The sequence below is a fragment of the Penaeus vannamei genome, chromosome 43 (genome assembly GCF_042767895.1).
Source record: "Penaeus vannamei isolate JL-2024 chromosome 43, ASM4276789v1, whole genome shotgun sequence".
NCBI classification, from domain to species: domain Eukaryota; kingdom Metazoa; phylum Arthropoda; class Malacostraca; order Decapoda; family Penaeidae; genus Penaeus; species Penaeus vannamei.
In genome coordinates, this window is record NC_091591.1 from 9,912,695 (window position 1) to 9,930,194 (window position 17,500).

The 17,500-nt window shown below is 36.1% G+C and overlaps 1 protein-coding gene across 1 annotated transcript in view; it reads left to right on the top strand.

The window, feature by feature from the left end:
• LOC113829465 (CD109 antigen) overlaps positions 1 to 17,500 on the top strand; it is a 36,109-nt gene that overhangs the window by 1,849 nt on the left and 16,760 nt on the right. Inside the window, exons 4-16 of the mRNA XM_070119127.1 lie at positions 5,555 to 5,775; positions 6,268 to 6,319; positions 6,728 to 6,865; positions 7,300 to 7,430; positions 7,707 to 7,889; positions 9,383 to 9,522; positions 10,547 to 10,634; positions 11,302 to 11,418; positions 11,995 to 12,152; positions 12,870 to 13,089; positions 13,490 to 13,687; positions 15,167 to 15,354; positions 16,665 to 16,825. Of these exons, the coding sequence (XP_069975228.1) occupies positions 5,555 to 5,775; positions 6,268 to 6,319; positions 6,728 to 6,865; positions 7,300 to 7,430; positions 7,707 to 7,889; positions 9,383 to 9,522; positions 10,547 to 10,634; positions 11,302 to 11,418; positions 11,995 to 12,152; positions 12,870 to 13,089; positions 13,490 to 13,687; positions 15,167 to 15,354; positions 16,665 to 16,825 (1,995 nt within the window). The remainder of the gene's footprint in view (positions 1 to 5,554; positions 5,776 to 6,267; positions 6,320 to 6,727; positions 6,866 to 7,299; positions 7,431 to 7,706; positions 7,890 to 9,382; positions 9,523 to 10,546; positions 10,635 to 11,301; positions 11,419 to 11,994; positions 12,153 to 12,869; positions 13,090 to 13,489; positions 13,688 to 15,166; positions 15,355 to 16,664; positions 16,826 to 17,500) is intronic.

Sequence of the window (17,500 nt, forward strand, 5' to 3'; positions counted from 1 at the left end):
TAGTAGTAGTAATCACGATGATAAGAAGAATAACAAAAGATGAATGATAAAAGGATAATAATAATAGCAACGATAATTATAGTTATCATTATGGTTATTATAGTTATCATTATTATATGGATAATAAAAAATAAAGATAACAACAACAATAATATCATATAATATTGATGGTAATAATACTAAAGTAATAACAATATATATAGGAATGATATCTAGAAGAAAAGAAGAATGATAATAGGGAGAATAACAATAATAGCAATGATGATAAAATAACAATTATAATAATGATAATGATAACAATAATAATAACAATCATATCAGTGACAATGATAGTGATAATAATGTAAATAACAGTAACAACTATAACAGCAACAATGGTATTTGTAATGAAATTTAAAGTGATGCGAGTGACAGCAATAATAATAGAAACACCAGTGATAATAATAATAATAATAATAATAATAATAATAATAATAATAATGATAATGATAATGATAATAATAACAATAGTGATAATAATGATGATAATGATAATGGTAATAATAGCAATGATAATGATAATGACAATAATAAAAATACGCAACAAAACAGTATAATGATAATAATAATAATGGTAATAATAACAATGACAATGATAATGACGATAATTAAAATGAATAACAAAAATGATAACAACATCGATAAGAATAACAATAACTACAATACCTTTACAATAAAGGTAATATATAAAGATAATGATGAAGTTCGAATAGGATTTTCATAGATTCGTATTATGATGCGTTCGTGTGAGTCATTCTTTAATATTTTTATTACCAACTATCCATTCATTTTACACCGCAAAGGAGTGACATTAAGTCCGCAGTCACATGGAATATACATTTAATCGTGATATAAGGATTATTTTGTTGTATGGTTATTATTATTTTTTATTTTCTCGAAAGGCCTATAAGGTTTAATAGTATATGAAAATACGCTTAATTATAATATAATCACGGCAACTACGGTTCAGGCCGCAGTGGACTGAACGGGATGGACGAGAAATTTGACAAAACTCGGGAGAACGGGACACAAACGGCACAGACCGTGGATGCCGATTCACATTTTCAAGATTTTAACAATTTGCCACGGCAGTCAAGGTGCAGATAAGATACTAAGTAGACCGTAGTAAAACGGGTGAACGCAACAAAACGTAACAGTACCTAGTAGGCCTTGTCAAATCTTGGAGGCAGTCCGTAATGTAATGGGAAACATGTATATGAGGGTCGTTTCGCCTCGGAAATCCCGTACACTGCCTGGAAATCCGAAAAAAAATCCGGAAATGCTTAAGGAATTCTTTGGAAATCCGGAAATCCTCGGAGTACTGCCAAGAATCCTAGAATCTCGCAAATGCTCCATTCGCAGCAATCTTTTACAAAATCTTGGAAATAATAAAGAAATAATAATATATATAGGAATAATATCTAGAAGAAAAGAAGAATGATAATAAGGATAATGACAATAATGGTAATGAAGATAAAACAGCAATAATAATAAGGATAAGGATAGCGATGATAATAATAATAACTAACAATAACAATAACAGCAACAATGATAATTGTAAAAATAAATTAAAGTGATAAAGAGTGACAATAATAGTAATAGAAACACCAATAATAATGATAATAGTGATAATAATGATGATAATGATAATGGTAATAATAGCAATGATAATAATGATAATGACAATAATAAAAATACACAACAAAACAACATAATGGTAATAATAATAATGGTAATAATAACAATAACAATGACAGTGACGATTATTAAAACCAAATAACAACAATGATAACAAAAAGAATAATAATAACTACAATACCTTTACAATGATTATAATATATAATGATGATAATAAAGTTCGAATATGATTTCCATAGATTCGTATTATGATGCGTTGGTGTGAGTCATTCTTTAATATTTTTATTGTCAATTATCAACTCATTTTACACCGCCGAAGAGTGACGTTAAGTCCGCAGTCATATGGATCATAAATTTAAGCGTACTAAAATTAGGAGAATCTCTTAATTTCCTACTTAAATTACTTGTTCTCTCAATAGGCTTAAATTGCTTATTTTACACCGCAAAGAAGTGACTTTAAGTCCGCAGTCACATAGGATATATATTTAAGCTTAATTATAATGTATGCTTCCTGATCACTTCTTAATTTTTTAGTATTTTCGATAGGCCTAAAAAGTTTAATAGTATATGAAATTACGCTTCTGTATACTATCATCACGGCAACCACGGTTCAGGCTGCAGTGGACTGAACGGGATGGACGAGAAATTTGACATAACCCGGGAGAACGGGACACAAACGGCACAGACCGTGGATGCCGATTCACATTTTCAAGATTTTAAAAATTTGCCACGGCAGTCAAGGTGCAGATAAGATACTAAGTAGACCGTAGTAAAACGGGTGAACGCAACAAAACGTAACAGTACCTAGTAGGCCTTGTCAAATCTTGGAGGCAGTCCGTAATGTAATGGGAAACATGTATGAGGGTATGAGGAAATAATAATATATATAGGAATAATATCTAGAAGAAAAGAAGAGTGATAATAAGGATAATGACAATAATGGTAATGAAGATACTATTTTTACAAAATCTTGGAAAAAGTACGAAAGACGTTTTCAAAAATCGGCAAAAAAAAGTGTCATAAACTCTGACAAACACCAGGGCAGCTGAAGGTTAAAAATGCTATGTTGAGGCCGCTGTGCTGGAGCTTTTCCTTAGTTGCCATGGTGTACGATTGATAAAGACAACCTCGATCAGACGCAGAATAGCACAACAATATGCTCAATTGATTTGATAATGGCACAAATTATGAATGTCAGATTTTAAACGAAATCGACCACCTCTGGAGAAGTCTCTATGTATCACGATTTTTTTTTTTTTTTTTTTTAAATACGCTCAAAATAATGCCATTGAACTTTTAAACCATTTCAAAAATCGGACAAGTGGATTTATCAGAAACACAGAGTACAGTTTTTTTTTTTTTGTGGGGAAAGCAGTCAAGATGATGTTTTAATCATAATAACAATGATTATGACAGTAATGATAGTGATGATAATAATTGTAATAATGAAAATGCTAATAACTTTATTATGAATATCATTATCATATATTATTATTATTGTTGTTGTTGTTGTCTTCTTGTTATTATTATTATCAGTATTATCATCACATTATCATTATCATTATTATCATGGTCATATTAGTCCATGCACGCACATTCGAAGGAGAAGAATTATTATAATAATAACAATGATAATTATAATGATAATGATAAGAAGAAAAGATGAATGATAAAAATGATAATAACAATAATAGTATTGATAATAATAACTATAATTAGTAGTATTAGTATTATTATCAGGATAATAATAGTGATGATAATGATGATGACGAAGACGATAACAATAACGAAAATAAGAATAAGAATGATAAAGATAGACATAATAAGAAAAAAGAAGAATGATAATAATGATGATAACCATAATAGCAATGATAATAATAATAACAATTATTATTATTATTACAATAATAATGATAGCAATGACAATGATAATAGTAATAGTAATAATAATGAGGATAACAGGAAGAAGAACAATAGCAACACCAACAATTATGATGATGAAAATAATTATAATGATAATAATGATAATCATTAATAATAATAATAACGTTAATATCAATGACGATGATGTTAACATTGATAAAAAAATATTACTAACAAGAATGATAATTATAACAATAATGATACTAATAATGAGGACAATAATAACAACAATGATAATAACAATTATGATAATAATAACAAATGATTGCAATAATAACGATAATTATATTAATAAAGTTCGAATAAGATTTTCCTAGATTCGCATTAAAAATATTCAGATTATGTATTATCAATTCGTTACAACGCAGAGGAGTGACCTGAAGTCCGCAGTCACATTGAACATAATATTACGAGAAAATAATAAATTATTGAAAATATTACACGCTTTTTTAATTTTTTTAATAAAACAGATATGTTCGAACACGAAGTTAATATAAATAATAATACTATATATCATTATTCACAAAGTAACACCCTGGATTAGTTAAACTGAGGACGTTTTGATGAACTTTATTGAACGGTCGGAACGCAATTAATATCATAATTATAGTACTGGTTGTGAATGAAGTAATAACTATATTATATCATTTTTGTTTATTGTTTAGTTATTACTGCTATTATTCATTATCATAATTATCATTTTCATTACCATGATATTAATCCATGATAGTAACAATAATTATATCATTACTATATTGTAACCATCATCATTATTTTCAATTTTTTTATTATCAGTATCATACGAATAACTATGATGATAATGGCAATACCTTCCTTACTAGAGGAATCATTCTCTTACATACACTTTACTATATACATAGTCCTCACCAACGTTTTATTAAAGGAAAATTAGTAAGATTCACTCTGGTCTTCCTGATAAGACGCAGATACTGCAAACCAAGTGCAACTTCATTTATAATTCATACGAAGACGCGACGGTAGATTCCTAGCAGGTGTTGTGATCTTATGATTGCTATTAGGGTTCTTGTTTCTGAATTAAGCCTTGTGGAAAAAGGAAGAGTTTCTGTATATCTACATGACTAAGGAAGCGTATTCATACCATGTTACATTCATGTAAATATGTATTGATACATAGGTATACAAGCGTACACGGATACAGACACGTGAACACATACATACATTCACACGCACACATACACACACAGTGATTCCCAAAGTTTGGATTATCGTGTTTTCCTTGGACCTCTGTATTACAAACCACGTAACCCTTTTAGTTTTTGCTCTTCTCCTGTCCAGTCTCAGGAAAGGAAAATTTGTGAATTTTACAAATACCAAACATATGAAACAGAGGTATTGAATGTCCTCAGAGTACAAAGATTATCCCCCAAAGATAAATTCGATGTTATAATTTTTATATTGCTTCATAGTCCCTTAGAAAGTACCCCCAGATTGGGAACCCCTGGTCTAATGTTTCCATGAAAGTGAATGTAAATTCATGTATATCTTCATTTAGTTATCTATCATTCTATCCAGCTATTTATATATCTACCTATCTTTCTACCTCTCAACCTATATATCTACCTATCTTATCTACCAATCTACAATCAATCTAAATATCTATAGGCCTACATATCGCGAAGGAGTTCAATTAACCGTATTCATGTTGACAAATGTAGAAAAGGTATGAAGGGGAATGGATATCTTCACAATCCAAGGGAAGTATTTGACTGGTTTCGGTTCTATCTTCGTCAGCAATATGTATTTCTGGATATCTTCACAATACAAGAGATGTATTTGACCGGTTTCGACTATCCTCGCCAGAAATACATAATTCTGACAAGATAGAATCGAAACCGGTCAAATACATCTCTTGTACTGTGAAGATATCCATTCTCATTCATACCTTTTCTCGAGTTTAAGACTTTTTTCACAGTGCAGTTTCGTGTCGTTCTTCTGAGGAGGGATTTGACTCCTTATGACGGGCCTGTCGACGTCTTCGTTCTTGTAAGTGTCTATTATCTGTTTTGTCTAGTTTTGCCTCTATCTATTTTGTTAGATTTTTCTAGATTATTCCTTTGTTTTGAATTTTTTTTTTTTTTTTTTTTTTTTTTTTTGGTTTTAGATGGATATTCTGAAATTGCTGCTATTTGCTTTGTAACATTTTACTTTTTGTATTGTTTGGGGTTGTTCATGTTATATTCATGTATTTATTTTTTTGCTTTTCTTCTCTATTTATTGTCTTGTTTGATTCTCTTTTATTTTATTTTTGCTGTTTTTTCCCTACGTTAATTTTGGTGTTGTTTTTTCTATTTGATTTTTGTGTTAGATTTTTCTATATTATTCTATCAAAAGCTTTTCTATTTCTTATATATATATATATATATATATATATATATATATATATATATATATATATATATATATATATATATATATATATATATATATATATATATATATATATATATATATATATATATATATATATATAATATTATTCTGTTCTTTGTGTTTTCTTTTCAGTCTCTAATATTCATACCTTTCTGTTTCACTTCATTCATTTATGCTCTATTGAATTAGTTGAGTTGTTTCCTTTCTTTCTTTCTTATTAATTTTATATCTTTTAATTATTATTTTTTATAACAGGATCCCGAGCGCTATGTTATGCGTCGATGGGTTTCTCGGTTTCCAAATGTAGGTAAGTGTCTCTGCTTTGTTTACTCTTATTCATTTTATTCTTGAATTACACTTTCATAAATCGAGACAAACAAGCACATGGTAAGTCGTTGATGTGTTGGTGATACTTATTTGATAACTGAAAAGCTAATGGGGATGATTTGCAAAAAGAAAAAAAAAATGATGAATAAATAAAAATAATAATGAATAAAAAAAATCATATTCGTGATTTGTAATATTTCCATGGAATAAAATGCTGGTTACAGATTAGCTACCGATACATATTTGAAATTACAGTTAAGTAATAAGAAATGTACCACTAAAAACTTGATCCAATATGATATGGCATTAAGATGGTAACAAAATAAAGTATTCTGAAACACTTTAATGGCTAGTTTTATCCTTTTTCCCTGGTTACACTTTCAATCAGCGTTGCCAATGAGTCGACCGCCAGTTTCGACACTTGGATCCGAATCACTTGTCACTTGGTCGAATTGGTTCGTGATTCGGATTCGTGAGTCGAAATTGGCCGCTCACACAGTGGCAAGATTGAATGATGAACGTGAAGGTGGGGAGAAATGTACTTTATAAATTATGTCACAACTGGGAATGCATGTAATGAGATATTTATAATTTTTGTGCGGTTTTACAAAAATTTGTTAAAAAATACATCTTACCATGAATTACCTATTTATTTGGTTTGCTTTACGAGGGTCAAGTTTTAGTTTGTTTCTTTTAAAAAGGTGTTTTCTCAAGAAGCCAATTTTATTAATTATAGCACACACCCCAGTTTCATCCCACAGTCGCAAAACCTATCTGAGTATGCAATTAAACAAATAATATTAAATATGATAATTACATACTATAATCACATGTATCACACACGGACCCACGTAAATAGACTGTCATCATTTGCCCAATTGCTCTCGTGCACTAACACCTGCCGGGTACCCCACACCCCACGTTTCTAAATACGGCACTCAATCCCCCTTAACTTTACAGGTGTGGTGCAGCTGTGCTTTTCCACCCCCTCCGTGCCTAAGAAAGGGTGGTGGCGCATCAAAGTTGTTGTGGGAAGGCAAGTCGACGAACAGCCATTCCTTGTCACAAAATTTATCCCCAAAGCATTTGAGGTACGAGGTAATTTTTATGGGTTACTTAGGAAATGTTATGCATTGTTGATCTTGTCTATGATGATGTGTGTTAGCTAAATCAGTATTTATTTTTTATTATATTTTATTTAATTATTCATTTATTTTTTCAGAATTTTCATGCAGTACTCTTTAATCATTTTAATCTGAAATACAATTACTAATTAAGTATGTAATTATTTTAATGCATCACCATTATGGTCGACATTACCATTATCACTGTTACTTGATTTCCAAATGTATTTTCATTTACCATAGGTAAATGTCGAGATGCCTTTCTACACCTCCGTGAGTGAAAAGGCAGTCAGAGGCAGGTTCCTAGCACTGTTCAAGACTTACATGCCAGTGTCAGGGAATGCCACTGTCACGCTGTACAAGAAGAGTCCAGTATCACTACCCGATTCTTCGTTTATTAAAGTCACTAAAAAGGATGTGCATATTGTAAGTAACATTGGTTGTACTGTTCGATACTTCTTTTGCTGGAGGTACCAGAAAGGACGTCCATGTACGTAAATGCTGTCTTCATTGCCTGACAGTTTGGTCACAGTCGTGTGATTCTTGACACTCCGTTCATTGAAGTTAAACTGTTCACACTAAATATACCATTACTTTTGCTGTCCAATATTTTGTGTATTTAAAAAACAGGTATTGACCTATATTGATACTGGTGGGCAGAGTAACATACTTGATAACGGCTTAACTCTTTATGATTAAAAGTTTACACACAAGTAGAATAGAACACGATACGAAAGAGACTGGTCAGTGCTGGAAGTGGTGTCCGCGGATAACCATCCCTGGCGAGGGCGGCTGCGGGTAAGCGTAGAGGCTGGGTCATTCTCTGACCGTACGGAAGAGTGTGTGTCTGAGTCTGAGTGAGAGGTCAAGCTGGGCTGCCTTGTGTCTGACCAAGTGATGGGAGCGTGGCTTGGGGTGTATAGTTAAAATCAAGGTTTATATAAGTACTCATATAGACCTTGGTTAGAATCACCCTCTTGGCGTCACCCAGGCGGCGTGGAACACTTTGGAGTCACGTGGTACGGTCTGTGAGTTCGAATGATGTATTATGTAATGCAGGGCGTTATAACACTAAGGTCATCAGAAGACGTCGACATGGTAATTATGCGTTGCCTTCACTTCCACTGGAAAAGATGTATACATTATAATTAATGTTATCCTCACGGTCTGTCATTCCACTCGCGAAAATCACAGAAATCATATTGCATGCAGTTTGACATTCATTCACTCACGTCACCAGAAATGTCCATACTGCAAGTTTATGTCGCTTTTACTGAAGTCACCACAAAGGACATTCACTCTGGTCACTGATGGAAGCTTTTAAGATATGACTTTTAGACACTTCAGTTCAGAATATTCTTAGCTTGAATTAATTTATCTGTTAAGAATCTAAAACAGAAGAGAGAAAACTGTTCACAAAGTATTGCTACAGCTGCAGTCCAAAAACAATATTGATAGGAAGTTTAGTAATAACTAAGGTAGATGTCACCACTGTCTTGAAAATCCTCGTTGGCAACTGTTGAGCTAAGCCCCGCTCACTTGCCAGTTTACTGTAAATATCAATAGATATATATTTTTTTCTTTCTTTCTTTTTTTCTTTACAAGTTTTACTGTTGTTCATTTTAGACCATTGCCAAAGAATATCTACTGATGAAACACTATTGATAATATATCGCACAGATTTACAGAAGTGAAAAGCAGATAAGGCATTGCCATGGGATGCTAGAAAGAGCTACTTTAATAATCATTTGCATCATTTTATGCGACATTGTTATAACTTCAGAAGTGAAACAAAGAGTCCACTCTTTTACTTATATCAACGAGGTGTTCCATACCCACACAGCAAGAGACCCTTTTAACAACAGATAGGAATTACCTTTTCCTGATGTCTGGTGATTATCAATTACTTTTTCCTATAGGTAAACGGTTGGCATAATTTTAGCTTCTCGACGGACCTCTTGATGGACGAAACTACAACAGATCTTCGTCAGGTGGAAGTTATGGTGCAGGTGAATGTACACAATATTTTTGAAGGATCGACTATGACTGGACATGCTAGGTGAGGTTCACTGTGAGTTTATAAGGGTTCTAACCTGCTTTTTTATGTATTGCTAATCTAACCGGAAAATAGCTAAACCTAACCTAACTTAATTTAAAGTAGCCAAACCATAACTTAACCTAGTTTTAACTTTATTTGAAATAGCCAAACCGTAACCTAGCCTAACTGAACCTAGTCTTAACTTGATTTGAAATAGTCAAATCATAACCTAACCTAGCTTAAACTAGTCCTAACTTGATTCACACTAGTCACACCATAACCTATCTTAACTTCGTCATAAATCTGTAAGCCTTCATGTTTATAAGCTGATTGACAGTAGTCTGAATTCAGAATTTGCCATGTCTATTTTGTATTCAAATTTTGTTAATAAATATATCACATTTAGATTGCACATTTTCAGATTTGATTGACAAATAATACTTGTAAGAAGATTAAGAGGGATACAGTTATGACGAATAGATAAATAGATTCGATTCGCAGATTCCCAAAAGTAAAATAAACCAACATTTTATTAAGTAAATGCTCACCAGGAATTCTATTACACAAAGAAAACACCTCAAGATATGCAGGTTCAGTCACTTTAGAGTGATGAGAGTTGCTGAAATAAGCTTCTTAGTGTTAACCAAGTGACGTATTGCAGCCCCCCCTATAATCTAGTATAAATTGCCTTATCAAGAACTCATCATTGAAAATATACGAGCTTCGAAGGACACATTGTAGGCCTAGATACTCTTACTGTCGACCCGTGTGCAAGCATTGTTATAGTTGTTATATTCGTTGCGACTTTTTGTTTTGTTTTGTTTCTTGTTTTTTTCAAGCATTATTATAGTTGTTTTATTCCTTGCGATTTTTTGTTTTGTTTCTTGTTTTTTCAAGCATCATTATTTAAATGTCATATTCCTTGCGATTTTTTGTTTTGTTTTGTTTCTTGTTTTATTCAAGCATTATTATAGTTGTTTTATTCCTTGCGACTTTTTTTTTATCTCATGTTTAATCTTCATCCATTTTTTTTTTTTTTTTTCAGGACACGTTTTGTAAGTGATGACGTAAGGGTGGAATTTGTTGGTCCTGACCCTCTCGTGTTTAAGCCCGGGATGCTTATGTCGGGTGTGGTAAGTCCCTTGTGCTTTCTCTTATATTTACCTCCTTTAATTCTGTCATTGTCTTTCTTTTCTGTTCTTTTATATTTACAAATTCCGTTATTGTCTTTCTTTTCTGTTCTTTTATACTTACATCTTTTACCAACGATCACAATTAATCATGATAAGTCTTTATATCACAATTACCTACATTTTCCTTACCAGCAATCACAATTATTTGAGATAAGTCTTTTTATCACAAATACCTATATTTTCATCTTTAATAGCCTTTCATTGCTGATCAGTGTCCTCACAATTACCTATATTTTCCTTTCCAACGATCCCAATTATTGACACATCTCTTTATCACAGTTACCTATATTTTCATCTATAACCACGTTTATTTTCTTTTCTCTTCTCTTTTCTCTTCTCTTCTCTCTGGTCTTCTCTTCTCTTCTCTTCTCTTCTCTTCTCTTCTCTTCTCTTCTCTTCTCTTCCCTTCTCTTATCTCCCCTTCCCTTCCCTTCCCTTCCCTTCCCTTCCCTTCCCTTCTCTTCTCTTCTCTTCTCTTCTCTTCTCTTCTCTTTACTTCTGTTCTCTTCTCTTCTCTTCTCTTCTTTTCTTTTTTTTTGTCTTTTCTCTTCTTTTCTTTTCTTTTCTTTTCTTTTTTTCTTTTTCATTGCTGATCAGTGTTCTTCAGATAACGGTCAAGTACGAGGACTCAGCTCCTTTAGAGGGAGAGAGGCTGCAGGGATCTCATCTTGTTGTGAGAGCATCAGTTACCCTTGCGAATGGAGCCAGGGAAGATCTGCCGGAGGTAAGTGTTTTTTGTTGTTGTTTGTTGTTGTTTGTTTGTTTGTCTCATTTTTCTCTCTCTTTTTTGTCTCTCTTTGTGGTTGTTTATGTGTGTGTCTGTGTCGCTTTCGTTCTGGTTCTGGTTATTCAGTCTTTTTCTGTCCGTGTTTCTGTTTTATTTATGTCTCTCTCTCTCTCTCTCTCTCTCTCTCTCTCTCTCTCTCTCTCTCTCTCTCTCTCTCTCTCTCTCTCTCTCTCTCTCTCTCTCTCTCTCTCTCTCTCTCTCTTGGATTATTCATCACCATGCAAAGGGCTTGCTTAACTTTAAGACTAAAATGAGTACAGAGAAATTACCAGCTTCCATTTACATGGCAGCCGGTATATACTGTATGCATACATGAGGACATATATACTTACTTGTGTGTGTGTGTGTGTGTGTGTGTGTGTGTGTGTGTGTGTGTGTGTGTGTGTGTGTGTGTGTGTGTGTGTGTGTGTGTGTGTGTGTGTGTGTGTGTGTGCGCGCGCACATACATACCTACATACGCACACACACATAAATATACACACTCCATATACATACAAATATACACGCCCACAGATCGTAGTCAGCCCAAAGGACAGCACTGCCTCAAGCCCCGCCCACCTCCTCCGAAGATACGCCGATGACAGCGCATCCGAACGCGTGCACTTGCCACAGCTGGACGACTTCCTGCGCGTAGCCTCCGGTGCAGAGTTTCGGAAAAGTGGAATGCTACGGTGAGTGAAATGGCGGATGTGTATTCGTTCATTCCTTCGCTTTTTCATCAATTCATTGTTATTTCTCAGTTTCACCGTTTATATATATATATATATATATATATATATATATATATATATATATACATATATATATATACATATATATACATATATATATATATATATATATATATATATATTTATATATATTTATATATATATATATATGTACATATATATATGTATTTATATATATATATATATATATATATATATATATATATATATATATATATATATATATATGTATGTGTGTATGTGTGTGTGTGTGTGTATGTATGTTTGTATATGTGTGTATATATATGCATATAAATATATATGTGTATCTGTGTTGGTGTATACGACAGATATATATTCATTAATTCATCCTTTCGTTTCTTCATTCATTCATTCATTATTTACTTCCCTTCTCTCCTTCATTAAGTTTTGCTTCCTTCATTTATTTCTTCCCCCAGCATTCGTTCATTCCTTCAGTTCTTCCTTCATTCATACATTCCCTCCTCCCTCCCTCCCTCCTCCCTTCCTTCCCCCCTCCCTCTTTCCCTCCCTCCCCTCCTTCCCTCCGTTCCTCCCTCCCCTCCCCTCCCTCCCTCCTCCCTCCCTCCCTTCCTCAACTCACCCATCCATAAACACAATTAAAAAACAATAAAATTTACCCACAAACCCCCATTCCAGCTTCACCTTCACCGTCCCCAGAGAAGCGACCAACCTGCGCCTGTCAGCTGTTTACAAGGACGACAGAGGTACCGCTTCGACGGCTGTCCAAGCGGTACGACCTCACTCTCGCTCGGGCCGGTACATTCACGTCACTTCGAGTACGACTTCAGCTCACGTCGGGGAGTTTGCGATCTGTCATGTCAGGGCGAATTTCAGGATGGAGAAGTTCCAGTATTTGGTGGGTTGGGTTTTGAGTTGATTGTGGTGGTGGTGGTGATGATGACGATGATGTCTATGGTGGTGGTGATGAGAATAAGGAATGATAACAATAACAATGGTTATGTTTTACCATTCATTAATGGCTATGATTATGATAAGGATAGCAACAACAATAGTAACAGTTACAATAACAGCAATGATAATGATAAGAATAATGATAATGGCGATGATGGTGATGATGGTAATGATAATAATGATTATGATAATTGTAATAAGAATTATAATGATAATGATTACAATCAAGACACTAACAACCAAACCACCACAACACCATAAACATACAGAAACAGCAACAAAAAACACCAACAACTCTTTAACAACCTCCCCCCCCCTCGCACCCCCCCATCCCCACCCCGCAGGTCATGTCAAAAGGCGTCCTGATCTACTCGGCGACGGAAGAGGTCACTGCCGCCGGAAGTGACGTCGTCTGGACTCTGAGCCTCACCGTGTCGAGGGAGACGTGGCCCAGACTCACTGTGGTGGCGATTCACGTGACTCAGGATGGCGAGCTGCTGACGGATTCGGTCCACATCGCCGTCGGTTTCCAAGCCGTGGAGGTGAGGATTAGGCAAGTCTCGTGGGTGGCCTGGAGTATATATATGTATATATATATATGTGTGTGTGAGTGTGCGTGTGTGTGTGTATGATATATATATATATATATATATATATATATATATATATATATATATATATATATATATATATGTATTTATATATATATATATATATATATATATATATATGTATTTATATATATATATATATATATATATATATGTATATATATACTTATACATACATATATATATATATATATATATATATATATATATATATATGTAAGAAGCTCGCAGCAACTCTTGCGTTTTGGCGCGTGAGTGCCTCGAGAGGTAGTAAGGAGGAAGTACGGCAGTCTTGCGATAGCTGCACGACAGACACGACGCACGAGTAGAAAGGACTGCACGGCGAACGTTCGTTGTCTTTACATCCCTCGCAATTTCAACGCTCGTTTGGACGCAATGGCCGTACTGTCGCCGTACGTCTTTTGTCGATTTTTTGTGTTGAATGCATACATTTAAAGGCAGAATGTGCTTCGTCTCCATAATAATCAGAACAATAACAATAATGATAACAATAACAGTAACCGAAACCGGCCCTCCCACCTCCATCTCCTATCTCAAAAGAGCCTTTCATATGCTCCTTGGCACTCCTTTCCTCAGTCCAATTGGCACTGTGGTAGGCCTATGGGCCCATGTGCCAATCATGGGTTTTGCTGGGTGGGGGGGGGGAGGGGTGCGGTTATGAGTGCGTGAGTAGAAGAGGTAGGTATGCGTATTACTTCATGAATGAGCAGTGCTCGGATATCCTGTTTATTTTTTATACTCGTATTATGGTGCGCCCATCTTATTTCACTCTCGCGGTGAAGATTGCGTCTCGGACAACCGCTTCTATTTCCACGAAAAGTATATATTTAAAAAGAGAAACAAAAAAAGGCAAGGGGCACGTGCGTCCTCGGCTCTTCTGTGGAAGCCGTAGAGGTATTTGTGCTTGATCATGAGCCATTGTACGTGCCACGGGCGGTCTGCGGGATCAAACTTTCGCAAGGAAAACCTGCGTCGTCCATATCTTGTTTGACGTTCTCTCTCTCTCTCTCTCTCTCTCTTTCTTTCTCTCTCTCTCTCTCTCTCTCTCTCTCTCTCTCTCTCTCTCTCTCTCTCTCTCTCTCTCTCTCTCTCTCTCTCTCTCTCTCTCTCTCTCTCTCTCTCTCTCTCTCTCTCCGTAGAATCACCGTAGAGTGGAAGTACGGCCGGCTGTGACCGATGCTTATGTCTTCTAGATGAATGGGATAGATTAAGATTAGGCTCTTGTTCTAAACGAATTGGCTAGATCAGGATTAGATCATGTAGAAGGACTGGATAAATCAGGATTGGGCACATCTTATAGGTGAACTAGATAGATTTAGGATAGGCAAAGTCTGCTAGATGAACCACACACAACTAATAAAAAGACACCCTCTCTCTTCCACCTCACAGGCCACACTGACCCTCAACCAGCGCAAAGATCACTCCAAGAGGACAGTCGAGGCCGCCATGACAGCTCCGCCCGGCGCCATTTTGTTCGCGTCTTGTCTTCGGCGGGAAAGTGCGTTTTTGCGGCAGAACAACAGAGTCACTTTGTCCCGGTTTCTGCGGACCGCCCTCGCGATGGAGCCGCACCCGAGGTAAGGAGGGTGGGTGTGGGTTGGTGGATGTGTGGGTGCCGGTGGATGGGGGTGGTTAGTTAGATGGGAGTGGGTGAGGGTGGGTGAGTGGATGGGTGTGGGTGGATGGGTGTGGGTGGTTAGTTAGATGGGAGTGGGTGAGGGTGGGTGGGTATGGGTGTGGGTGAGTGAGGGTGGATGTGAGTGGGTGGTTAGTTGGATGGGGGCGCGTGAGGGTGTGCATGGGTGGGTAAGTGGATGAGGGGTGAGAGGATGGGGGTGAGGGTGTGTGGGTGGGTGGGAGAGGGAGGGTGAGGGTGTGTGAGTGGGTGGGTGGGTGAGGGTGTGTGAGTGGGTGGGGATGGGTGAAGGTGTGTGGGTGTGTGGGTGGTTAGTTGGATGGGGGTGGGTGAGTGTGGGTTGATGGGTGAGTGAGTGAATGGATGGGTGGGTGGTTGGATGAATGTGTGTGTGGTTGGATGTGTAGGTGTGGGTGAATGAATGTATGTTGGGTGGATGTGTAAGTGTGGGTGAATGAGTGTGTGTGGGTGAATGTGTAGGTGTGGGTGAATGAGTCTGTGGGTGTGTGGGTGGGTGACTGGTTGATGGATACATGTTTTTTTCTATTTATCTTTTTTTTTTACTTTTATTTGCTTTTTATTATGTATCTTTTTTCTTTATATTCAAATTTTCATTTATCTATTTATCTATTTTTTGTTAGCGTCATTATTGTAATTATTTTATTTTTTATCATTTTGAATTTGATAAGTGAAGGCACATTTGAGTAATGGTGAATTGAATGTACGTACATTGGAATAACATGCCAATATAATAATAAAAAAATAAAAGTAAATAGAAAATAGTAATAAATGTAAATGTAGTCCTTGGCTATGGCTAAGACCAAATTAGTTCATTGTGGGCTTTTCCTGTTCGTGAAAGTGTGTGTATAATTCATCACATATTATTTTCATAAAATAAAAGAGAGATAGAGAGAGAGAGAGAGAGAGAGAGAGAGAGAGAGGAAACTCTCTCTCTCTCTCTCTCTCTCTCTCTCTCTCTCTCTCTCTCTCTCTCTCTCTCTCTCTCTCTCTCTCTCTCTCTCTCTCTCTCCCTCTCTCTCCCTCTCCCTCTCTCCTCTCCCTCTCCCTCTCCCTCTCCCTCTCCCTCTCTCTCTCCCTCTCCCTCACCCTGTCTCCTTTCTTCCCTCCTCCCTCCTTTCTTCTTCTTTCCCTTCTTCCTCCCATCCCTCCCAACCTCCCTCCCTCCATCAAAACTATAACCTCCCCCCTCCTCCTTTCCCACCCCCACCCCACCCACCCCATCCATTCCAGGTCAATACACCACGCCCACTTCCGGTCCCGCGACGGCTTGTGGGCGGAGCGTCTGGAGACCCTCTCGGCGGAGAACACAGCGATGTCCAAGTTATCTTCTCTTCACTTTTCCGGACTCTCCCTGGCCATGGACGCTGCACTGGACTCTCCACCGGGTACAGGTACGTGTCTGTAGGAGGTGGATGGGTAAGGAGATGGGTTAATAGGGAAGGATAATGTAGATAGGAAGAGGAGAGATGGATTAATAGGGAAGGATAATGAAGATAGGAAGAGGAGAGATGGATAGGTGGGAAGGATAATGAAGATAGTGAGAGGAGAGATGGATTAATAGGGAAGGATAATGAAGATAGTGAGAGGAGAGATGGATTAATAGGGAAGGATGATGAAGATAGTAAGAGGAGAGATAGATAGCAGGATCGTGAAAGGGAATAGTCAGTGGGTGATGGAAGGGTAGATAGATAGGAAGGGTGGCGATAGGGGAGGTCTATGAGAAGAGAGAAAGATGAAGAGATAGATAGTTGTGGAAATTGGTGAAAGGGGAGGTCTATAGAAGACAGATAGATAACAGATAGATTAGCTGAGAAGGATGAAGATAAAAAGATTGAGATAGACAGCTAGGAAGGATGGTGAAATGTAAGGCCTATTAAAAGAGAGATGGAGATAGATATCTGGGGAGAATGGTGAAATAAAAGGTCTATTAGATGATAGAAAGAGAGATAGATAACAGGGGTGATGAAAGGGAAGGTCTCTGTCAGATAGATAAGAGATATAAAAAGCTAGGGTGGATAGTGAAAGGGAAGATCTATTAAATATAGAAAGATAGAGATAGATAGCAG